The 25,044-nt window shown below is 34.5% G+C and overlaps 3 protein-coding genes across 3 annotated transcripts; 1 reads left to right on the forward strand and 2 right to left on the reverse strand.

Moving 5' to 3' along the window:
• Positions 1-1,018: 1,018 nt before the first annotated feature.
• On the forward strand, positions 1,019-5,611 carry LOC105768699 (fumarylacetoacetase). The gene is made up of 14 exons (XM_012588806.2): positions 1,019-1,372; positions 1,680-1,758; positions 1,991-2,049; positions 2,142-2,266; positions 2,379-2,453; positions 2,563-2,638; positions 2,727-2,826; positions 2,916-2,975; positions 3,303-3,373; positions 3,497-3,559; positions 3,730-3,794; positions 4,028-4,124; positions 4,742-4,867; positions 5,308-5,611. Exons 1-14 carry the CDS (start codon positions 1,169-1,171, stop codon positions 5,368-5,370), a joined length of 1,263 nt encoding a protein of 420 aa, XP_012444260.1. The 5' UTR covers positions 1,019-1,168; the 3' UTR covers positions 5,371-5,611.
• A 600-nt stretch (positions 5,612-6,211) lies between these two features.
• Positions 6,212-9,394, reverse strand: LOC105766818 (MDIS1-interacting receptor like kinase 2-like). Its single transcript, XM_052631731.1, has 2 exons — positions 6,982-9,394; positions 6,212-6,814 (listed from the first exon to the last, which is right to left on the reverse strand). Exon 1 carries the CDS (start codon positions 7,953-7,955, stop codon positions 7,209-7,211), a length of 747 nt encoding a protein of 248 aa, XP_052487691.1. The 5' UTR covers positions 7,956-9,394; the 3' UTR covers positions 6,212-6,814; positions 6,982-7,208.
• A 1,497-nt stretch (positions 9,395-10,891) lies between these two features.
• LOC105770146 (rho GDP-dissociation inhibitor 1) lies at positions 10,892-13,461 on the reverse strand. The gene is made up of 5 exons (XM_012591223.2): positions 12,578-13,461; positions 12,402-12,468; positions 11,778-11,996; positions 11,552-11,676; positions 10,892-11,237 (listed from the first exon to the last, which is right to left on the reverse strand). Exons 1-5 carry the CDS (start codon positions 12,851-12,853, stop codon positions 11,163-11,165), a joined length of 762 nt encoding a protein of 253 aa, XP_012446677.1. The 5' UTR covers positions 12,854-13,461; the 3' UTR covers positions 10,892-11,162.
• Positions 13,462-25,044: the final 11,583 nt, after the last annotated feature.

Here is a 25,044-nt window from a genome sequence, read left to right on the forward strand (position 1 = left end):
GCTGGGTTTAATGTTTTTATTTTAATTTTATGCGGTTAATATTTAATGTATTTTTATTTCATAAATGATTCTAATATTTTTATAAAAATATTTTTAATAATTTATTATTTTCATATAAAACATTTGCGAATCCCATGAAATTTTTTATCTTTTTATTACCATTTCCAGATTGTTTTTCTTTTAAAAGAAAATCTTTGGTCACATCCAAAGGTTATACTTGGATTTTTGGAAACCATGGTTACAGCAACAATAAATTTTAATATGTAATTATATATAAATTTTAATTTAATATAATTATACACGTGAAACTCTAATTATGGTTTAAATGTATACTTGAAATTTTAATTTTAATTTAATCATACACATTTAAAGAAATAAATACATCAATTTATTTTTATATTGGATAAATATAATTATTTATGTATGTAATATATAAACATAAAATGATGCTAATAATTTACAAAAATTGGATCAAATCAAAAGTTGTATAGTTTTGGGATTTATCCTTTTTACTTGGATACTTTTTTTGTCAAATGTGATATCTAAATTATATATTTTATTTTATTTTATCTCAAATTATGATACTAACCAATAAAAATACTTTATAAAATGGATGATATTTTTTTAATGTAATAAAGTTAAAGTGACAAATACATAAATATCTTCAAAACAATATATTACTTCAGAAGAAAAGATTATCTTTTATTATTGCAGATTAAGTTAAGACATAACTAGTGAGAAATATCATCTCAATCAAAACTTTGGTGTACTAATCTTTTCTCAATTTGTTTATTCCGTATAAAATTTAGTCATTGCTAATTTAATTAAATTTAAATAAGAAAACGCATAACGAAGAAACACAGTTGTAGAAATTAAATTTTGGTAAAGTGTCCCATTTTTCATGTCACGAAAAGGAAGAGGCAATCTTTAATTTTTTTTATTGTAGCACATTAACTAAGATCAACTAAAAACCGACCAAAAGAGTGTGGAAAATTATTTTTATATATTATCAAAATAAAATAAATAAAATCATTCCAACCGGACACTGCGATTATCTTTCTGGTCAGCCACTTTTGACTCTCGTTTTCTCCCCTTCTCTCGGCTTCTGCTAGTCTGCTTCTGCATCACCTTTGCCCCATCTATCTGCAACGCCGTTTCGTATACATTCATGGCTTTGGGATCATTCATCCAAGTCCTTCCAGACTCCCACTTCTCCATCCAAAACCTTCCGTATGGAGCGTTTAAAGCCCATCCTACAGCACCTGCCCGTCTCGCCACCGCTATTGGTGACTATGTAGTAGATCTCTCCGAGATCGCCAAAGCCGGTCTTTTCAACGGCCCTATACTCGCCGCTTCCGATTGCTTTCTGCAGGTTCGTTTCTCAATTCTCCTTCTCTTCACCTTGAGAGGTAGCTCAGTTCATAATTGGCAGTTTTTACATAAATTGTACAAGTAAAGCTTCTTGTTTGAATCGTAACTAACCATAAAATTGGTAATTGAAATTATCGTCGTAGCCTAATTCACGTTATTAATCACATAATCAAGTTGTGAAATAAGATTATGAGTTGTTGATGTTGCCTAGATAATTAAACTCTATATTATTATTACTTTCTTTCTTTTTTTTTGAGAACTTTAGCTAAATCAATTTCTTGCTATTTGGTTGGTTTTGGTGGTGCCAGCCTACTCTGAACAATTTTTTGGCGCTGGGACGGCCTGCTTGGAAGGAAGCTCGTGCTACTCTTCAAAAGCTTTTGTCATGTATGTTAACGACTTACTTATCCTCTTATCTTTCTTTTTTTTGGTTTAAACATGTAATGGATTGAGGTTAACTGGTGAAGATTATACTAATAGGCGATAGCATGAGCTATACTTAATATTATTGAAGTTGCCGTATTTTGGTCCTTCAAAAGCACAATATAGTTTTCAAGTGAAATGAAAATAGATTTCTGAGATATGGAAGGGAACGGTTGACACTTATTGGATCTTGCAGCTACGGAGCCAACCTTGCGTGATAATGCAGACTTGAGGCAGAAGTCACTTGTGCCGATGGTAAGAATATACAATAAGTTCCAATACAGGATCTGAATGAAGATGTTTGTCGTTCAATTTCCTAATGTTTCAGTTTATTCATGCTTCTTTAGAGCAAGGTAGAAATGGTTATTCCTATGGAAATTGGAGACTACACAGACTTTTATTCATCCATGCATCATGCAAAGAATTGTGGGACCATATTTCGTGGACCTCAAAATGCAATTCCACAAAACTGGTATGCTGATTTTTAACGTTTTGACAAATAAAGAGTGAGAACTTGTTGAATGAAAAGCTTTATATATCATACCTTCTCTCACTTGGAAGCATGATGATTGTGCACTATTCAGGTTCCATCTTCCTATTGCCTATCATGGGCGAGCATCATCTATTGTCATCTCTGGAACAAACATTAATAGACCAAGGTTAGAAGTTCAATAACTTGTTCCATATATTGCAGTTAGTGACTGGGATACTAGAAGAACTGTCCACTCTGCTGTGGACACTAACTGGCTTAATTCTATATCCTTCTAGGGGTCAAGGCTATCCAACAGGTCAATCTCCACCATATTTTGGACCTTCATTGAAGCTAGATTTTGAACTTGAAATGGTCAGCATTTTGTTTTACTGTCGTGTTATTGTCTCATTTTACCTTGCTATAAATTTTATTCTGACATAGGTTCTTACCAAACTGGCAGGCTGCTGTGGTTGGTCCAGGAAATGAATTAGGGAAAGCCATAGATGTTAATGAGGCTACAGATCATATCTTTGGACTTGTCTTGATGAACGACTGGAGTGGTATAATTACCTTTTGTTGCTTCACTTCATCATCCTCATTTCCCCCCCCTTTTTGAATACCATATTTAATACACATTTGGTTTTGGCAGCTCGAGATATTCAAGCGTGGGAATATGTTCCTCTTGGACCCTTTCTTGGAAAGAGTTTTGGTAAGACAATGTATTCCTGCTTTTCTTTTGAGTTAAGGCTACAAACAGTATGTCTAATTACTCATGGCAAAACCACAGCTTATTTTGAAAGGGGGACCCAAATTAATGAACAAGATAGTAAGGAATCAATATATAATCCAATATAAGGGAATGAGATCTCTTAACCATCTTAATTTTGGTGAGAAAAGATTAGATAAATCTGGGGAAGTCATGGACTCTACTGGGCTAAAAGTAGGTAGGCTAGTGAAGATTATGCATGTGCTGTATCTTTTCTTGAGCCCACAGGTTGTTACAGCTTGGATTTACTTTATTTCCATCATCTTTTAGGTACTACAATATCCCCTTGGATTGTGACACTTGATGCTCTTGAACCTTTTGCATGTGATGCTCCTAAGCAGGTAGGTATCTATACTGGGTGTCTTAGATCTTAAAGCCATTTGAGTTTCTATCTTTTTTCCCTAATTTTCTTTCATGGTGGTTATTTTAGTGAACTAACTAAAAACGCATGTTCTGCATTTCAGGATCCCCATCCATTGCCATATTTGGCAGAGAAAATATCCAAAAACTATGATATTGAATTGGAGGTAGCATCCAGCTCTTGATTTTCAGTATTTCACTAGTTATTTTATTGGATGTTTCCCAGTTTGATATGATGTGTTTGTAGTATTGTGAATTTAAGTTATTTTCTTGCTATTGAGTTACGGGTGCTTAAATTTTATAAAATTTTCAAGGTGAACTTTTTTCTTGATTCTAGGTTCAAATTAAACCTTCTGGACAAACTGATTCATGCGTGGTTACAAGAAGTAATTTCAAGAACCTGTAAGGGATTCTACTTCACTGCTGCTCTTATTCTTTTGAAAGTCCTTTCAGATGATAGCTGCTTTTTCCCTTATGATGTTATGAAAGAAAGAATCAAATTGTTTCATTATTTGATGTTGGGAGAAAATTTGAGTATTTTTTGAACTTGAAGATGTTGCATCTCTTGTTGTACTTAACATACTGATTTGTTGCTTTTCAAATATATGCTGATTTTTGTTGAACTCTTGTAACAGATATTGGACAGTGACTCAACAAGTAGCACACCACACAATCAATGGTTGCAACCTGAGGCCAGGCGATCTCCTTGGAACTGGGACCATTAGTGGGCCTGTATGTTTAGTACATTACCTTTCACTTTTGTATCCTTTTTGCTTTGCATGTATGTATCTACCAATCCACACACAAACATGCACAAGTAATGAATGTGTTTATGTGTTAGAAATTTCCCAACTTAATCAACTGCTCCTAGCCTCTGGTGTTCTTTCAATGCAGTGAATAAGACAGCCAAATGGGTCTTTGGACATTACATTTGGCCATTCCCTGAGAAAAGCTCATTTAAACCAATTCTCTTAATTATTTATTGCAACTACCTTTAAAGCAAAGTATGAGATGGAAGAGTTGCATTGATTTTTTTTGGAAAACTAAGAGTTGAGTTTTTATTGAATAGAATGGTTATGCTACTGAGAGTTGGGTTAAAGTGATGCATGTAATCCTTCCTTGAATATTCCAATAGTTTTCTGTATTTATGTTAATTGCCTTGGATGAAATGAAAAATAACTGAGAGTCAGTTCTGGTATAGTGTTGATCATGCTGCTTGTTTGGTATGTGAGTCACAATATGATGATTATTCGGTCATACTGCGTCTGATGTTTTTCTTTCTTCAAGCAATAACTATAAATGAGTCTGGTACTGTTTGCTTAAAGTTTAGCCTCTTATATTTTGGGCAGGAATTTGAATCATTTGGATGTTTGCTGGAACTAACATGGAATGGACAAAAACCATTGCCATTAAATGGGACAACTCGAAAATTCTTAGAAGATGGAGATGAAGTAACCTTCTCTGGTTGCTGCAAGGTACTTCCTGTGTTCCACATGGTTTTTAAAACTAAGTTGCAAACTCATTTATCTCCCTATCATGCAATTTATAGATAGGCTCGAGTCTTTGGCCTTGAAGGAATTTTAAACAGGTGAAATAAAGCCACAATATTTTAGGATATCTTTCTGGTTCTGGGTTATTGGTTGAAGTTTTGGAAGTGATGGGGTTTAAAATTATGGAATTCAGAAGCTTAGTATAGTGGGGTTTAGAATCTAAGGTTTGAGCTCAAGGAGAATTTAAATTTGTTTATCTCCAAATCCGTGCTGAAAGTGAAAGTTACTATATAGAACGTGGAGTCATTTGATGTTAAAGTCATGGTCATGTATTGTTTCCCAAAATCTTTTACCTCCAATAGGAGGAACAGGAACATGTGGAGTAGTATAGAGTGATTGATTTCTGAATTATAAATTGCATACAGGGAGATGGTTACAATGTTGGTTTTGGAACCTGTGCTGGTAAGATTGTCCCACCACGCGATTGAGGAAACTTTTCTACTTTGGAGATAAAAGAAGATCACGTGCCACTCACTTAAGTCGTCGTTGATTTAAAAGAGATCATACTGGAAATTCAGAGAGCTGACAAAATGGTGTGTTTGTTGTATATGTGTTGACTGATCTCTCCTACAATGTTAATATAGTTGTAGCACTTGATGTTATGCTGGAACCTGGATTTGCCCATTAAGTAATAATATTTATAGCTAGCAGAGCCAACTTTTTTATTTATTAATTTTGAAGGAAAACTAAGCACTTAAACACACTAGGGCCTTATACTACAGTTGAAGTTGAAGGACCTTTCGTTGGCTGGTTGATTCAATACCTCAACGTGACACATAAATTCGCAATGGTCAAACCACTTTTACATCCCCTACATTGAAGTCTACCTTTGCACTTGAACCCTTTCCCGTTTCATTTATTTGAATCCCACATCCATAGATCCAACGCAAATCCTACTTCACGCAAATCCTACTTCTTTATGGTAACTAAATTTATAGGGTGAAATAATTAGTTATGCAAATTTTCACCAAATATTCCAGATTGATGGGTCATGGAGTTTATGATTTGGGAACAAAAATCCATTTTCCTTCATACATTTTCTAGGTCAAGTTGCCTAAAGTGTTCCATTAATCCTGAAAAGTGGAAACTAGATCATATAAATTGGAGTTGATTGAGAAGATTAATTAAGATGTAAAAAGAATTATTGAAAATACTTTATTTAATTAATACTATTATTAAACATAGTCTTTGATAATTGATAAATACTCATAAAAGATTTTTATTAATATTTGTCACTATCATGGTCTAATGACTTGTAAGGTAGTATTAATTTCTTAAGTTATGTGACACAATTACAGTGAGTATAATATTGATATCGTCCTTTTTTACATTCACCAATCCTTCAAGATTTTGTCACTTTGAGGCGTCTTTCCTTTTGCATATCCTAATCTAGGATCTCTTCATATAAGAATCTCTTTTGCAACACTAGTACCAGGAAAAGAGGACAATACCATACCCCGGTTCGACATGATCCAAGAAGGTGGCATTATTTACTGGTCAGCGAGTTCTCAATGACTCCATGGAAAGAGATTTATTATTTTAAAGGGCAAATTTTGTATAACATCCTTCAAACATTGGTTCGAGCTTCTGATAGTGCTTGGGAAACCCATCGCATGGTGGGCCTAGATTTTGGTTCAACACATATACAGGACACAGCATGCCTCACTATAGAAGCAACTTCCAGAGCGGTTTCTTCATCTGCGGGAGTTCGAATACGAGGGTCTAGTACTAGTTGTACATCCTTTTGATCCAAACATGAATTCAGAACAGAAACAAGCTCCGCTGGATGTTTCCCCATCATCACTTCCAAGGCCACAACACCAAAACTGTAGACATCACATTTTTCCGTCGCGCTAACTGTATAAGCTAACTCTGCATCCACCACAAAAAAAAAAGCCTATCAACCCTTCAGTTTAATATAAATAACTTCTATATCTGGATGCCAGAGTCGGAAACTTGTAAGAACCTTCCATGTCAATCAAACAGTTTAGATACAATAGAGAAGCAGAAAATGGAGTGCATAGAGAGGCTTAAATTACCTGGAGCAACATATCCTAATGTGCCTGCAAGGACTGTTACATTAGACGAATTGGGGTTCAGAATCTTAGCAGTGCCGAAATCCGAAATGCAGGCCTCCTACTCATCATTCAACAATACATTCTTGCTTGATATGTCTATGAATTATTGACTGTACGCAGTCATGATGCATATAGGACAAGCCATTTGCTACATCCTTCACAAGTTTGATCCTTTTGCTCCACTCCAATTATTTGGCTTTCATATCATCCCTTGGCACATCAGCTAGGCTTCCTCTCTCGATATAATCATAAACCAGGAACTTGTGCGGCCCGTGGCAACAAAATCCGTAAAACTTGACTATGTTTTTGTGGCTTATTTCTGTTAATGCTCGGATCTCGTTGGTAAAACTTCTCAGTTTCTCCATCTGTTCCCCGTCCAGACACAATAGTTTCTTGATGGCCAGAATAGGTCCTAGTGTTAACTTTGCTTTATACACTCTTCCACTTCCACCAGATCCAATACAATACTTTTCATCAAAACTCTCGGTAGCTTCGATTATATCTTCATACACAATCTTCCCGTCGTAGTTCACAACCGAAAGTGGATTTCTGGCCTCCGATACCATAGCTTCCTTCGACTCTCTGCTCCTTTTTGCTCTTCGGGAGAGTGCATACAGAATAAACAGGGCTAAAGAAAGTATCAACCATGATAAAGAAGCACTGACAATGATTATCGGAACATTGTGATTTTTCTTATGAGTTTCCTTCTCCACTGATGTATTACTGCAGGGCTTCAAACCTAGGACTTCACCGCATAGGTTTTTGTTGTTGCTGAATGCGGCAGGTGAAGCACGGTGAAAGAATCCACTGTCAGGAACCGGTCCTTCCAAGTCATTGTACGAGAAGTCAATCGACGTTAAGCCAGTCATTGTACCGAATAAAGAGGGGATTGAACCTGACAGCATGTTGTGTGAGACGTTTAAATGCTCCAACATGGTGAACTTTGCTAGCTCGGGAAGTATCTGCTGTGTGAGCAAATTTTGACTAAGATCAAGTGAACCCTGCAAAGTTAGATAGCCAAGCTGGAATGGGATTGACCCATTGAAATAGCTCTTTCTCAAGCACAAATTATGTAGCTTCGAGCATTGTCCTGGAATTTGCCCATTCAGCTTGTTTTCTGAAAGATCAAGATCCTCAAGACTCGAGAGCTTTCCAATCTCAAGTGGCACCACATGTGATAATTGGTTATTGCTCAAGTTGAGGAAGTACAGAGGTTAATCTGCCCAATACTTTTGGTATCTTTCCAACAAGTTGGTTCGAAGAAAGATCGAGTACCGCTAGTCGAGTCAACTTGCCGAATTCTTCAGGCATCTCTCCTTTGATCATATTACCAGCAACTTTTAATTGTTCCAGGTTTCTGCTAAGCAACCCTTCCAATCTATTGTGGCTCAACTTACAGTAATTCAGATTCGGATAAACTCCAAAGTCTCGGTCCAAAGATTTCGAAAGCTGGTTGTTGTGGAGCCGTACTCGGACGAGGCTGGTACACGCAAGTTTCTTCGGGATGGGACCAGTAAAGTCGTTGAACGCTGCAGTGAAAAGCTGAACCTTTGCACCTTGACAGACTTGTGGTAAGGGACCTGAAAAGTTGTTTTCACTCAAATGCAATTCTCTTAAAGAAGTGAGGTTTGCTAATCCTTGAGGTACAAAACCCGAAAGCCGATTCGTGAACAGCAGCAATTCAACAAGAAGATTACAGTTGAGTAAACTATGAGGGAAGGTTCCAGAAAACTCATTCTTGTGTAAAAACAACATTGTTAATTCGGTCAAGTTACCAAAAGATGAAGGGATAAGGACCTGAAAGATGGTTTCGATGTAAAGCCAAGGCATGGAAATGATTGCTAGACAAAGCTAGCTCCACGAGATTAACAAGCAGGCCAATTTCCGAAGGAATCATCCCAGTGAAGTTGTTGTTGTGGAGCTCAAGAAATCGGAGCCTGTTGCAGTTGGAGAATAATCGTGGGTCTAGCTCGCCGCTGATCAAGTTATTGCCCACATAAAGCAGTGAAATTTGAGTGAGGTTGGCTAACGAAAGAGGAAGAAAACCAGAAAGATAATTCATGGAGAGATTGAGGTGGGTTAGTTTTGAAAGTGAGCCTAGCTCGGATGGGATTGGACCAGAGAGAACATTGGAACTGAGATTTAGACAAGCGAGGTTGGGGAAGTACGAGAAATCCAAGTTACTAAGATTACCTCTAATACGTGAGCTTGCAAGGTTAATTCCTATTATGCTTCCAGCATTGTCGCATGAAATTCCAAACCAGTTACATGGACTGGTAAGGTTTTCGTTTTTTACTGCAAGTGTCCATGTTTGGAGAGAGGATTGATTTGGGAGACTCTCTTTCCATCTAAGAAGAGCTTTTGCTTCCAACAGCTCCACTGCTCTTACATGCCAGAGAGAGCAGTAAAAATGATAAGCGTTTCAGTAAGTAGGCCATTATTTGCTTAACGAATGGTACGTTAACTCAGGCTGAGTTGTGAGACACTGAGACTACCTAATACCTACCAGGAAGACCCTTCTATTTACAAGGCTGATAACTGAAGACTATTTTCTCATCATCATTTTCATGTTAGAAATCTCCAACTAGCTCCTTCAAAGTGAAGGACGTATGGTATGGAGATTAATCCATGAGACCGTCACTAGAAAGATTGTTTTTTCTAGAGTGAAATCGACGGTCAATACTTATTTTCTTGATATGGATTGTTCAAAATTGAAGATTTATGACAACAAATTCCACCACTAAAATTGCATGGAATGGTGTTAATCACGTAACATCCGACTCTAGGAACCACTGCAATATTTAGCTTTAAATGCCGAGGAAAAGGGCACTAATCGTTGGGAATGGCGAAGCTCTGGGGTATTAATCACGGAAATATATTGTAATAATCAGTGCAAATACAAATTGATCACAACACAAGCTTGCCATGTTTGTAGCTTTCAGTCTCTTTGCCCTTCCCTTACGCTGGAAGAAGAAAGAGAGAACACGTACATGCATGTCAAGTCCTCTGCAAATATGATCAAATATAGTGGGGGGGCTCTTTCAATATTTAAAAATATTTGTGTTCATACATGTGGATGAGGATTTATCATATAGAGGGCCTTAGATATGGCAAAGCTAGTTTCTTGGTCTCCATTCCATACGTTAGGAGAAAAATTTAAAGAAAAATTAGGCATGGCAAGAATTTTATCAAATAAAAATTGATGTATTTGAATTCAATATATTTATTATCTCAGTTCGTTCTTTTTCAATTTATCCTTCCATTGGATGAGAAAAAAGATTAATAAAGTAACTCAATAGCTGATTAAGATATTGCTTTATCTTAAGTGCTTTTTAAATTCCTCTAAATATTCTTTTTACCTTTTTTTTAATAAGCATGATATTTCTAGTCCTCAATAAGACGAGTCACATAAATTTGGGTGTACAAACCCTCGCATGCTTTTCTTTTGTTCTAGCATTTGTTTTAATATATAAAATGTGCTTTTACCCTAAAAAGAAATTAGACATTGCACATCTCAGCATAGTTAGAATCTCAATCCGTTTTCCAAATACAAAAACTGGATCTTGAACAGTCATTTAATAGTGGGTTTTGATTGGGACAAAAAAGAAACAATGTAAATTGGCTTGTGACAACAAAAATGAACAAGGACCAAATAAAGTTAAAGGGACAAAGCGTTTACACATGCTTTGGCTAACTTTTACTTTCCACGGTGAAGGAAAACAACTGAGACCATACAATTATGTACCGACCCCCCTTAAAAAGTTTTCAACTTTTTCATTGTTTTCCATTACAGATCAAATTACTCCGAATGGCAGATATAATAAAGCTTAACACAGTGCAAGATTAACGCCGTGGTTCCCGTGAAGGAAGGTTAAAAAGCAAAAGCTTTAACTTTTTTTTATTAATCCATTCCTAAAGAAATGAATGTCTAACTGCAACTCGGACTCGGAGCAAAACAGAAAGCTATTCCACTAAACTCTCTTCATTGTGTAGACCATTCTTAGTCTCACTCTCACACAGGATATGGGTGGCAAAATAAGAACAAAGTAAATGAATGAACTATGGTCACACCTAAAGGAGACTTGACAAACAATGGACACAAAGCAAACCAATTCGCTGACAATGATTCCTTCGTATGTAGTCTACGATTGCCATTCTTTACGGATATCGAAAGTGTAGTTGATCTCCAAGTAGCACTTGTTGTCATCGTCCACAAACTGTAAGGAGAGAAATAGGTGGAAACAATATCAGTAAGCCTTTGTATGAATGCACACTATCAAGATGGTACAAAATTTCAACTATGATTTCATTATCTATAACATGAGAATGACCCACAAATTTGAATCTCAAAAGCCTGTTTCACATGGATCCTGACAACTCATTAATGGGATGTTTATCAGTATATTAATTCGGAGACACCATCTAACAAGAAAATCAAGTAATAAAAGCAACAGAGAACCAGGATCATACAAACCACTATGGACATTAATGAACAAGCTTAAATGGTTTTTTATTTTATCATTGATTTTACCTTACTTCTAGCTGAATAAGATCCTCTAGCAAACATTCCAGATGGAGTTGTTTCTTCACAAATTTCATGTGTGTAAGGCTCTGCCTGGGGACTGAAGGTTCCAATCATCTCTTTCGTGCTATCAACTGGTACAAAAGTTCATGGTGAAGAATATCAAATCCAATGGTTAACATGAGAGGGTACAATTCTTCCATATGAACAACAGAGAAAGAGAAAGAGGAATTACCCTTGACACCAGTTTTCCAAACCATATTAGTGTACTTGAGGCCGGACACAATGTTGTTGCTCACTTGGAAAGTGAATTGCAGGCTGTATTTGCTTCCTTCTTTTAGGGTAAACCACAAGCCTTTAGGCTTTCCGTTCTCCGGAATTGGAAGTACCATATCAGGTCTACCATGTGATTTGATCGCAAGGCTCAGTATCTTCACTTCAGGTTCTAGCTTTTCTATAACATCATAAACAATAGAAGAAAATGTCAGGATACAAAGAAAGGACACGTTACAGAGCATGGAAACTATTGATGAAATCATAGACAAAAAGAAGGTATGAAGCTATACTCTACGCCTACAATGTTAAGATAAACTGTCCACCAACAAAAAAGTTACATTAAAAGAAGCTGAAATTCAATATGCAAACAAATTGATCTTGCATCCCATCTCTTACCTTTTAATAATGGTCTACCAAGTATTGCAACATTTGAGATCAAGGGATTATATTCCAGATATTTTACACACAATATAAATTTCATCAACAGTGAAAGAAATCCTCAAGCTTGAAAGAATAGAAAATGAGAGAGAGAGAGAGAGAGAGAGAGAGAGAGAGAGAGAGATGTAGTAAGAGAAAGTCAAACCTCCAACGGACTCGAAATCCACAGTCCCAAGAAGTTGTTCCTTCCACCTCCTCAAGCTCTCATCATCCTGAACCCTCAAATTCCCACCAAAATACAGATAAGATTAAACGTTAAAAATGTTTCAAACAAAAAGAAAGATTAGTATATGAAGGAAGAGATGGAACAAAGGAACGAACCTTATCTTTTTCGAGTTGTTCTTTAAGGGTGCACTTCGGGCCTAACTCAATCTCCCTCTCTTCTTCATCATCATCGTCTTCGTCTTCAGTTGGACAAAGAGAACTCTCGCTTGCTTTTCTATTGATTCCAGGGGGATGATGTCCGTCAACGGCATCTTCGTTTGGAGGAATCTTTGATGGTGTTTTTGTCTCTGAAGCTTCACTATCAGTAGCACTCCCCTCCTTATCAAACCCCATGGTTTTGGGACTTGGATTCTCACCAACCGCCAAAGACATCAACAGCCCATCAAACAGGAACAAAGAGAAAAAGAGGCTAAACACACTCACCGAAGATATATACAATAGTAGTAACTAACAGAGTTTGCCCCAAAGCACAAAAGAACAGAAAAGATAAGCCAAAGAAAAAAAAAGGAAAAAAAAAACACTAGGAAGAATCTCAGAAGAAAACAACAAAAGATGAGGGAAACCTAATTCAAAAAAAAAAAAGAAATATATATAATATTAGTATTAAAAGAAGTATATTGGGTCAAAGAATCCCAGAAAAGTAAACGGAAAACAAATACCGAGGAAGGAATAGGATAACCCTTCAAACAAGAAAAGACACAAAGAAAAAAAGAAAATAGAGGGAACGGATAGGAAAAGAAGGAGATGGCGATCAGATAATATGTAACATCATAAAATGAAACAAAAAAAGGAAAAAAATATAAGAGAGAGGGGGAAGAGGTGGGGAGATCGTGAAGGTCACTCACTCCTGCACTAGCTTCCACGCAGAGCACGATTCGAGGAGGGGGGCTTTTGGATTTTAAAAATCTCTGATTTAACAGGGAACACAAAGTTGAAGGGCAGAGATATACAGCGTAGACAGCCCTCACCCCTTTGTTTAATGTATATATGCCTTTTTCACATTTCCTCAAACACTGATGTTAATGATTGGAATAAAGGGTGAAAAGGAAAGATGTTTACGCGCTAAACTAAGGAAAAAGAAAGTAGAGAGGGGGAAATCAAAGCATATAGTTTTCATGATTTTTATTTGAATAATTTATGAAAGAATAATTATACATTACAATTTTAAAAATTACTTTCTTTTCTTAGTTTAAGGAAATGAAGGATTTTGCTTTCCATTTGTTTTCCTTTCCTTCATAATTTTCAATTTTCAATTATTAACACAGGTAAAATATTTTATTAAATTCAATTTATTTTTAATTACATTGTTATTAAATAATTTTTTAATTTTAAAATATATTAATAATTGAACCTAAATTTTAAAATTTTAAAAAATAAAAGTATATTTTAACGTTTATGATATGCTAAATAGCCTAAGTTGACCGCTATCAACCCTTTGTCTTACTTGACACCATATATGGAGGTGGACAATGAGGGTACGCTAATTCTAACTTGTCAAAGTCTTCTCCATGGCTTCACACACAGCTTACAATTCCAATTACTGACATTTTTTGTAAGGGGCAACAATTTTGAGGCAGAAAAAAGAAATCCATTCGCACTCCACCCTTTAAACAGACCTTCATTTTCAACTTGTTACTTGGATAATTGATGCTTGATTTACGCCAAAATAGATATGATATTTAATGATATCACGGACATAGAATAATCAATTATCTAGTAAATATACCCCAATTTTTTAATTCGTAATTATTTTCAAGCAAACAGTCTTTCTCTCTGTCTGGCTGCTTCTCCTTTGATGTTGATCATTGATTAGTGATTAGGCGGTTGGAGAAACCAAAACTAATGCTTCCTGCACGTTTCTTCCATCTCTTTCTATTTTGTACAACATTCATTTCATTTAACAACCTGCATTGATGAAGGGATTCAATAATACATGCATTATTCTCCAAAACTGGGCATCTTCAACAATTTGCCTTTTTTTTTTTTAATTTGAGGGAGGTGGTTCTGTCATCATAATGGATATAATGAAGAACATAACTAATGTAACAGCCCAATTTTCAGTGGTGTCGGAAACAGTAGTTTGAGACCGCTAAATCTGACGAGTGAGTTCAAAAATTTTATTATTTAGTATTTATGAGTTAAATGTGATTTTAGGAAGACTTTTGAATTAGTGATTTGTGTTTTAGAAGAATTTATTAGGTAAATTGATTTTGAAAACGGGGTATCGAGACCTCGATTTTATAAACTGAGCTGTAAATATTTTTATATTTACGGATTTCATTAAGTCGGTAGTAAATTTTCTTCAGAAAATTTTAACGTTTTGATAGTTAATTAAGTAAAAAGGACTAAATTGAAAAGGGTGAAAAACTTGCTAATTAAAGAAATAGTGATTAAATAGCTTAAGTGGTGAATAAGGGAGGACCAAAAAGACAATTAGACACCTATTAGAAGGCTAAGACGGCATGTGCAGAGACTAAATTGAATTTCTAGACATTTCTTCTTCCAATTTCATCCAAAAATGCCATTGAAAGTCCTCAAAGCTGGGTTTTCATATTTTTACTTCATGTGAGTTCAATTCTTACTCTTTTCTTAAAATTGGATGACTTAAAGGCAAAATGGTCATTTTGGAATTAAGGTAAAAATTAAAACAAAGACTAAATTGAATTTCTAGAAATTTCTAGACATTTCTTCTTCCAATTGCAGTCCAAAAACGTCATTGAAGGTCCTCAAAGCTGGTTTTTCATGTTTTTACTTCATGTGAGTTTAATTCTTGCTCTTTTCTTGAAATTCTTGTGTTTTAAGACTTTTACAATTAGGTCCAACTATTTGTATCATTAGTTTTTGATTTTATGGGTAATTTTGAAAGTTACCATTGATGAGTGTTGGATGTTTGTGATGAATTAACATGGATTTGGAGATTTGGAGCTTTAATTTTATTATATGATAATTTTATCAAGTGATTTCAATAGAAAATTTATTTTAGGACCAAATTGTGAAAAATGTTAGATATTAGGGTTTGTTAATAAATTATATTTATCAAATGCTATATGATAGCTTAGAATAATTAGATAAATTATCAATTGAGAAAAATTAGTTCAATTGATAGGATAATTGGTGAGGACTAAATTACAAAAACTATAAAATTTGGGGTAATTGTGTAATTTAAAAAATTGAGGGGTATTAATTGTGAAATGAATTGAAACTAAATTATATGCTAATGGATGAATAATTTTATATTTTAGATCAGAGCCCGTAGATAATTGTGAAAAGGGAAATTAGCAGAATAGTCCCTGAACTACTACAAATTCCACAATTTAAACCAGGTAAGTTTGTATGGTTAAAGTTTAATAATTATATGGAAATTGATGAATGATGTTACATATTTAATATATTGTTAAAAATGGAATGTTGTTAAATTTATTATGTATTTAATATATTATTGGATAAAAATGAAATATTGTTATATTATGAATTGGGATGAACATCCGGCTAAAGTGGAACGCGGGATTGAGTATGATCGTTCTATGGCAAAGGAAGAATTGACGGCAATTTACCCAAGTAAATCGAGGTTCAGCATTTGTTGCAAACTTTCGTGTTTACTTTTCGTTTAGCTCTTATGAGCTTCAGTTAACTCATATGAGTTTCTGTTTAACCCTAATGGGTTTTAGTTCAGCTCTTTTGAGCTGCAGTTTAACCCTTATGGGTTTCCATTTAGCTCTTATGAGCTTCCGTTCAACCCTTATGGGTTTCCGTTTAGCACTTGTGTGCTTCTTGCAACCTTCGGGATTCTGTATACGATGTACTCATATTCATAAGTCGTTCTCAGATTCAGTAAGGTTAATAAGTGACATATGAAATTAGTATATGAGAACTTAAAGTTATTGATGATTTTGATATGAATTAAGAGAATTCATAAATTGAAGTTGTTGTTCGCAGGAAATGTAATTTGAATTATTTACTTACTTGATTTGATTATAGTATGTTCAATGTTCGGTAAGATTTATGTTTAAAACCAACGAACTTACTAAGCTTCATTAAGCCACACTATCCAATTTATTCTGGTAGTTTTTGCAATGTATATTTTAGTTTATATGGCATGTATAGGGTGATAATGATTTGTGTAAATATCAAGAGTTATATTTTGTTTACATTTCAACCCAACTTATATGAGTAAAGATAAATAATGTATGAAGCATGTTTGAAATGTTTAGACGATGGATAATTAATAGGTCTATTGAGGCATGGTTACATATACACCTAGGTGTAAGTTGTTAATTTGGTAAGTTAAGATATTTGATTATATGTGGATATGTTAGTTATAAGAACTTGGTATTGGATTGAATTGAGGGTCTTGTATGGTTTGTGAGTGTAAAATTTATTATGCATAGGTTGATACCAAGATTGGGTGAGAAAAGTGACCTTAAAATGACATATTTTCGTCCACACGGGCAGTGACACGGGCGTGTGTCTCAGCCGTGTGTGACACACGGCCTGACACATGGGCATACAGTTTGGCCATGTGTCCCCTGCACCTTGAAATTTTGAAACAGAATGCCCAGGTTTTTGCACACAGCCTAGCACACGGGCGTGTGACTTGGCCGTGTGACCCCTGCACCTTACACACTGCCTATCACACATGCATGTGGTTGGCCGTGTGGCCCAAGTCAGAGAGTTACACGAGTATGGACATGGGTTGGGACACGGCCGTATGCCTCACATCGAATGTCCACACGGCCTAAGTCACGGGCGTGTCTTCTGGCCATATGAGTCACATAGCCGGCCACACGAGCGTGTGTCCCCTACTCCTAAGAATTTTTTTTTAATTTGGGAAAATTTTCCTGAGTATCTGGTTTAGTCCCGATTCAGTTCTAAGGTGTATATTAGGCATCGATGGCTCATATAAGGGACAATATGAATAATTTATTATTGGTTTCGGATATGTTTATTAAATGTTGTGAAATGTTCGTATTTAATTCATAAAGTCTAGTAATGTTTCGTAACCCTGTTTCGGTGATGGATAAGGGTTAGGAGTGTTACATTTAATGGTATCAAAGCTCGGTTTAGCTGATTCTCAGAACAAACGTAGTGTGTAAAATTTTTAAAAATACATGTCATATAAATATGTGATAGTGTGATGTGTATGATCCAATCTAACCCTTGTTTTTTCTTATAGATTGTAAAGATGTCAGATAAATCTGAACATGCTAAACATGATGATGCTAATAGTAGAGTACAAACATCTGAACACGGTGTAATGACTTAATTTTCAGTGGTGTCAGAAACAGTGGTTCAAGACCACTGAATCCAATGAGTGAGTTCAAAAATTTTATTATTTAGTGCTTGTGAACAAATTATGAGTTTAGGAAGGCATATGAATTAGTAATTTGTGCTTTAGAAATATTTATTAAATTAATTAGTTTCTAAATCGAAGTATTGAGACCTCAATTTTATAAAACGAGTCGTAAATATTTTTATAAATATTTACGGAGTGCCATTGAGTTAGTTTTAAAATATCGTTAGAAAATTTTAACGTTTTGATAGTTAATTTAGTAAAAAGGACTAAATTGAAAAAGGTGCAAAACTAGCTAATTGATGAAATAGTGATTAAATAGCTTAAAATATAAATATGGGAGGACTTAAAGTATAAATTTGCCTAATTGAAAAGGTTTAAATGGCTTAAGTAGAAAAGAAAAACAAAAATCAAGTGAGTGATGGGCAAAATTGGTCATTTGGGGAAAATTAATGAAAATAAAATAAAGGAGTAAGTAGGATAATCTAGACATTTCTTCCCCAAATTGCTGTCCCAAAACGCCATAGGAGGGTTTCTAATAGCTGATTTTTCATAATTTTTCTTCATGTAAGTTCAATTTTTGTTTATTTCTTAAAATTTTTACAACTAGGTCCAACTATCTATTTTATTAGTTTTTGATTCTATGGGTAATTTTGAAAGTTACCATTGATGAGTGCTGGATGTTTAAGATGAATTAACATGGATTTTAAGTTTTAATTTTGTTATATGATGATTTTATCAAGTAATTTCAATAGAAATTGATTTTAGGACAAAATTGTGGAAGAGATTAAATCTTAGGGTTTGGTATTAAAGTTTGTTTATCAAAGGTTGTGTAATAGCTTATAACATTTATATAAAGTGTTAATTGAGAAAAATTAGCTCATTTAATAAGTTAATTGGTGAGGGACTAAATTGTAAAAATTGTAAAAGTTAGGGTAATTGTGTAATTTCAAAATCTGAAGGGTATAAATTGTGAAGTGGACTGAAATTGAAATATATGCTAATGAATAAAAAATTTACATTTTAAATCAAGATCCTATAGATCAATGAGAAAAAAGGAAATTAGTGAATAATCCTTGAACTACTACCAATTTTACAATTCAATCCAGGTAAGTTCGTATGGTTAAAAATTTATGATTATTTATTGATTTATGAATGATAAAATGTATTTATTCATATTTTTTTATTAAAATTAAAATTTATTGTTAAAATATGAAATTGAAATGAATGTTTAAAACAAGTAGAACGCGGGATAGCGTACAATCGTTTTATAGCAAAGGATGAATTGACGGATAAGACCATGGTTGGACTGTGGCAATTTTTATATGTAAGACCATAGCTGGGATGACATTTTAATGAAAAAACCATAATTGGGTTATGGCATTTTGAACATAAGACCATAGTTGGACCATGACAGTATTTATAAGTAAGACCATAGCTGGGATATGGCATTCTGATGATAAGACCATAACTGAGTTATGGCACTACGAATGTAAGACCATGGCTAGGCCATGGCAATGCATGTGTAAGACCATAGTTGGACTATGGCACAAAGAAAAAGGTGTACTCATATCCGTAAGTCGTTCCTCGATTCAGTAAGAATTGGTAAAAGACCCATGTGAATGAATTGAAAGATATATTGATTATTAATGATATTGATTTGAAGGAAGTGTGTTCACTGACTATGTTGTATTTGACAGAGAGAATGTATGATTTATTTACAATTTAGTTTATTATATTAAGTTCGGTAAGATCAATGTTTAATCTATTGAACTTACTAAGCTTCATTAAGCTTACTCGTGTTGTTTTATGTTCTTGTAGATTAACGTGTAATCTAGAGATCAGATAAACACATCAAGCCACACTACCTAGTTTAATCTGGTAGTTTTTAAAATGTAAATTTTGGTTTATATGACATGTATAGGGTTGGTTTGGCAATGAAATAGTTTGAATTATGGTTGTGAATCTTAAATGTTTATATGTGTGTAATTAGTAGTAGAATTTGATAAATCAATGAAATGAGTTAAATGGATAAGTATAAGTAATTGATGTATATGTAATGTTATATTATGTTTAGAACATGTATTGATTGGTTTTGATTGCTTGGTTGGGATATATTAGTGTATTTAAAGTTGTGTGTAGGTTTATGTCAAAAAAGGTGAGAAAAGTGGCCTTAAAATGGCCTATTTTTATCCACACGGGCAGACACACGGACATGTGTCTCAGCCGAGTATGACTCACGACCATGCACATGGGCGTGTAGTCTAGCCGTATGTCTCCTGAACCTTGAAATTTCAAAACAGAATGCCCAGGTATTTGCACACGGCATAGCACACGGGTGTGTGGCTTAGTCATGTGACTCCTGCACCCTTCACACTGCCTAACACAAGAGCGTGTGGTTGGACGTGTGACCCAAGTTAAAGAGTTACACGTGTAAGGACACGGGCTGAGACACGACCATGTGTCCCACATCGAATGCTCACACGGCCTAAGACACAGGCGTATCTCTTGGCTGTGTGAGCCACGCGGCTTGGCCATACAGGTGTGTGTCCCCTGCACCTAGGAAAAATTTTGAAATTTTGTGAAAAATTCTCTGAGTTTCTAGTTTAGTCCTGATTTGTTTCTAATGCCTATTTTAGTCCTTGAGGGCCCATTTAAAGATACTATATAATAAAATATAATTAATTTCATATATGAATAGTAAATGACATGAATTAATTGTAATTATTTTGTAAACTCTAGTAATACTCCGTAACCTTATTCCGGCGACGAATATGGGTTAGGGGTGTTACACACGGGACAAGTAGTAACGTCCCAATTCTTTCGGCTTAAGAACTTAAAAACATGTTTTTTGGGTTTATGAATTAATGGTTTAACGAATTTATGCAAGAGAGAAATCATGCTCAACAACCTCATCCCCCTATTGTACCACCTGTAATGGCCTAAATTCAAGGTTATCGGAACAGTGGTTTCGTAACCACAAATCCGATTTAAAGAGAAATTTATTTTAATATTTTTGCATGAATATTGATATGATAGGAAAATCGTATGAAAACATCGATAGAAAAATTTTACCGATTTAGTGGTTAGTTAGAAAAAGAAATTATTGAAGAAATTGGGTAAAAACAAGGTATTGAGACCTCGATCTTGTAAAACCAAGTCAAAAATATTTTTATAAATATTTATGAAATGTTAGTAATATGGTATTAAAATTTCGTTAGAAAATTTTAATGTTTGGGTAATCAATTAAGTGAAAAGGACTAACTTGAAAAAGGTGTAAAAGTTACTAGAATGATTAATAGCTCAATTGTTAAATAAGGAGGGACATAAATTGCAAATAATCCCAAAAATAGATATTTTGCGCGGCATAAGCTGAGAAAAATCAGGAGAATTGGTGAAATAAGGGTAAAATGGGAAAATAATAAATTTTACTAACATAAAAATGGGACCAAATTGGAATATCTAGAATTCTCTTTATTTTTCTGCATTCTCATCAGCCAAAAATGTCCTAAGGTTTATTCAAGCTGTTTTTTCATAATTTTTGCACCAAGTGAGTTAATCCTTACCTTTTTCTTGTAATTTTTATGTTTCTAAGACTTTTACAACTAGGTCCTATTACTAAATTCATTAGTTTTTGATTTTATGAATAAAATTGAAAGTCACCATGGTTGAGTGCTATAATTTTATGATAAAATAGCATGAAATTGAAGCTTTAATTTGTTTATTAGATGATTTTATTAGGTAATTTCAAAAGAAATTGATTTGTAGGACCTAATTGTGAAAATGTTTGGAATTAAAATCTAGTGCTAAAATTCTGATTTCTAAAGGTTATAAAGTAGTTTAAAGTGATAGAATAAAGTGTTAATTTAGAAAAATAAGCTCAATTGAAAGGTTAATTGAGCAGGGATGAAATTGTCATTTATTGAAAGCTTAGGGGAAAATGGTAATTAACATCATGCACTAAAACAATTTTGGACAGCAGCAGTAGTCTAACTTTGAAAAATCACCAGAAATTATAGAGATCTAATTAGAGGATAAATAAAATATTAAATTAAATATTATTGAGTCTAGTTTCTTATAAAAGAAACGATGTAAGCAATGGAATTGTAAATCATGAGATATAATAGATTTTGTGAGACAAGGTCAGAATGAATTCGGGTTCCCCTGTTCTGACTTTGGAAAATCATAAAAAAATTGGAAAAAAATAATTATGGGCTTAAATTTATATTTTTAAAATCCTTAATGAGTCTATTTTCAAAAGAAACAAGCAAGAACATCATCCAAATTTTGTACAATGAGATAATTAATTTTTAGTGAAGAGGGGTCGGAACTGTCAAATAATGAAACAGGGGAAACTTTAAAGAATAAAATTTACTTATTGGCTAAACTAAAAATTTTTTAAATTTTATGGTAAGAAGATATGTGAGTCTAGTTTTGGGGAAAATTATTGGATCTTTATTTGGAGTTCCGTAGTTCAAGATATAAATAATTTAGTGACTATGACTCAGTGAGATAACTTTGAATGCACTATAAATAATAATGAAATTATAGAGAGTGTTACATATGAACATGAAATGTATTAGATTAATGATTAAATTCATTTATTTAGATCTAGAAAATTCAAATACGAAGCTAGATCGAGGAAACGAAAAAGTTCAGAATTAGTAGATTTTTTTGTTTACGAACAAGTATCGAGGTAAGTTCGTGTAACTTGAATTATATTCTTAAATGCTTGAAATGTTTGTTATTGATGTGAATATTATTTGAATGTTCATCGTATGAAAATTGATGAAACATTGATATATTTGATAAAAAGGGGAAGAAATCCCGATTAAATGGAAGGAAAATTCGATGGATCTCTGAAAAGAAATTTACGGTAAAAAGGATCTAGCCCGGACGGGTGAACCTATCCTGATATAGCCCTCCCGAAGAATATGTGGAAAATGGATTTAGCCCTGACGGGTAATCCGAATTAGGGTCTGAATTTAGCCTCGACTGGTAATTTAGATCCAAGCTCATTAGAGTAATTGTCATTGCAGGGGATTTAGCCTGGACTGGTAATCCCGACAATACTCTATGAGTTTATATTACAAGGGATTTAGCCTAGACTGGTAATTCTGCTGTAAGGATGAGGTTCGTGGGAGTGTGCTCTCTAAAATGGAAATGTGCGCACATGAATATGAATTGACGGACCCGGATTTGTACACTAAAGTGTACCCCTAAAAATCCATCGAAATTCCGAAAAGTTCAACGGGATAAATATGGAAAAATAACAAGGGAATGGAAATCATGGAATTGATGAGCTCATCAATCATGGTATATATATTATTGATACATGGAAATTATTGAACTAACTTGAATGTTGAGTTTGTGTATGTTAAGGGAATAATGCATTGAATGGATGTATGGATGTTTATTGCATTGTATTGAAAATATTAGGTCAGTATAATTCTTGTTACATGAGCTTACTAAGCACAAAGTGCTTATCCTATTTCTTTTTCCCCTGTTTTGTAGTGTTAAGAGCTCGGAGGTCGGATTCGGTCAGAGATGTATCACACTATCAACCTCAAGATCTCGGTATATAAAGAAACTTTATTTTGGAAATCAATGGCATGTATAAGCTAGTAAAGTAAATGTAAATGTAAATGTGAATTGAATTGAATGTATGGTTAGCCATTGGTATGGCTAACAAATTTTGGTTTTGGTATGTGATGAGATTATCTTATCAATATGTTAAATCTATCTTGAAAATATGTTGAAATGGATGGGTTGTGTTGGATTAGTCTCGGTTTAAAATTGCAGGGAAGGTTAGAAATTTATAAAGGGGTTATATTGAGTTCAAAAAAAAACTTTGGAATTTTGCAAAAAAATTTCTTATGGTTTCGATTTAATCCCGATTTGGTCCCGATGTATGTTTTGGGCTTCGGCCTAACCAAAGGACGTCATGACATGTTTCGATAAATGAATAGTATTTAACTTGTAATAATGGAAAATTAATTCGATAAAATCTGGTAATGCCTCATACCTTATCCCGGTGACGAATACGAGTAGGGGTATTACACCACCTATAGAACCTCTGGTTGCACCTCCACCTCCTCCGATGACTGAATCCAGTAAATGTACTCTGATCGAAAAACTTAAAAAGTGTAGAGCCGAAGAATTTTGAGGTAGGTCAGATGATGATCATGTGAAAGCTGAATATTGGTTTCAGAACACGATAACAGTTTTTGAGGAAATAGCTTGTTCTCCCGAAGATTATCTGAGATGCGCTGTGTCACAACTTAAATAAGAAGCTTATAATTGGTGGATGAATATAATGGTCGTGATGCCGAAAGAGAAAATTACTTAGGAATTCTTTCAGAGTGAATTTAAAAATAAATATGTCAGCAAGAGGTATCTGGATAAAAAGAAGAGGAAATTTCTTGACTTGCGACAAGAAAACTAGTCAGTAGCTGAATACGAGAGGGAATTTGTATACCTCAGCAGATATGCCCGAGAAATTGTACCAACCGAATAAGAAATGTGTATTCGATTTGATGAAGGGCTAAATGATGAAATCAGAATAATGATTGGGGGCACAGAAATACAAGAATTTTTCATTCTGTTAGATCGTGCTCAGAAAATGAAAGAGGTGTACAATAGAAAAATGCAACGGGATAGAAGAAATAAAGAATCATACAAAAGAAGCTCTTCCAAGTCATTTTCAGCTTTACCAGCGAAAAAGTCGAGAGATGATTTTAGTCGAGCCACTCCAATGTTGAAACGATCAAATAAGAATAAGGTGACTCAACAAGATCACGGGGTAACTGTTATACCTACTGTTAGTGTGGGCAGTGTACAGAATACTCCTAGTCTCAAATGTAAATATTATGGAAAATATCATCCTGGTGAATGTAGAGGCAAAGCGGGGGCTTGTTACAAATGCGGAGCCACTGACCATTTTATTTAAAATTGTCCTTAATTGCGAAGAGAGGAAGAAGAGCAAAAAGAGAAATAGTTGGCCACTTCTCAACGAAGTAGACGTTCGGGCCAAAATAGTGCTACTGGAACAACTCGTTCAGGTATGAGGGATTTACTACCCGGTCAGAGGCTAGGGCACCTGCACGTACTTATGCTATCCGAGTGAGGGAGGAAGCTACGGCTTCGGACATGATTGTTGGTACTTTCTAACTTTTTGATGTTATTGTATATGTATTGATTGACCCTGAGTCCACGCATTCTTATGTTTGCACTGCATTAGTAACATAAAAGTTGAGTCTACTGATTATGATAT

This window comes from Gossypium raimondii, chromosome 5, assembly GCF_025698545.1.
Source record: "Gossypium raimondii isolate GPD5lz chromosome 5, ASM2569854v1, whole genome shotgun sequence".
Classification (NCBI taxonomy): Eukaryota; Viridiplantae; Streptophyta; class Magnoliopsida; order Malvales; family Malvaceae; genus Gossypium; species Gossypium raimondii.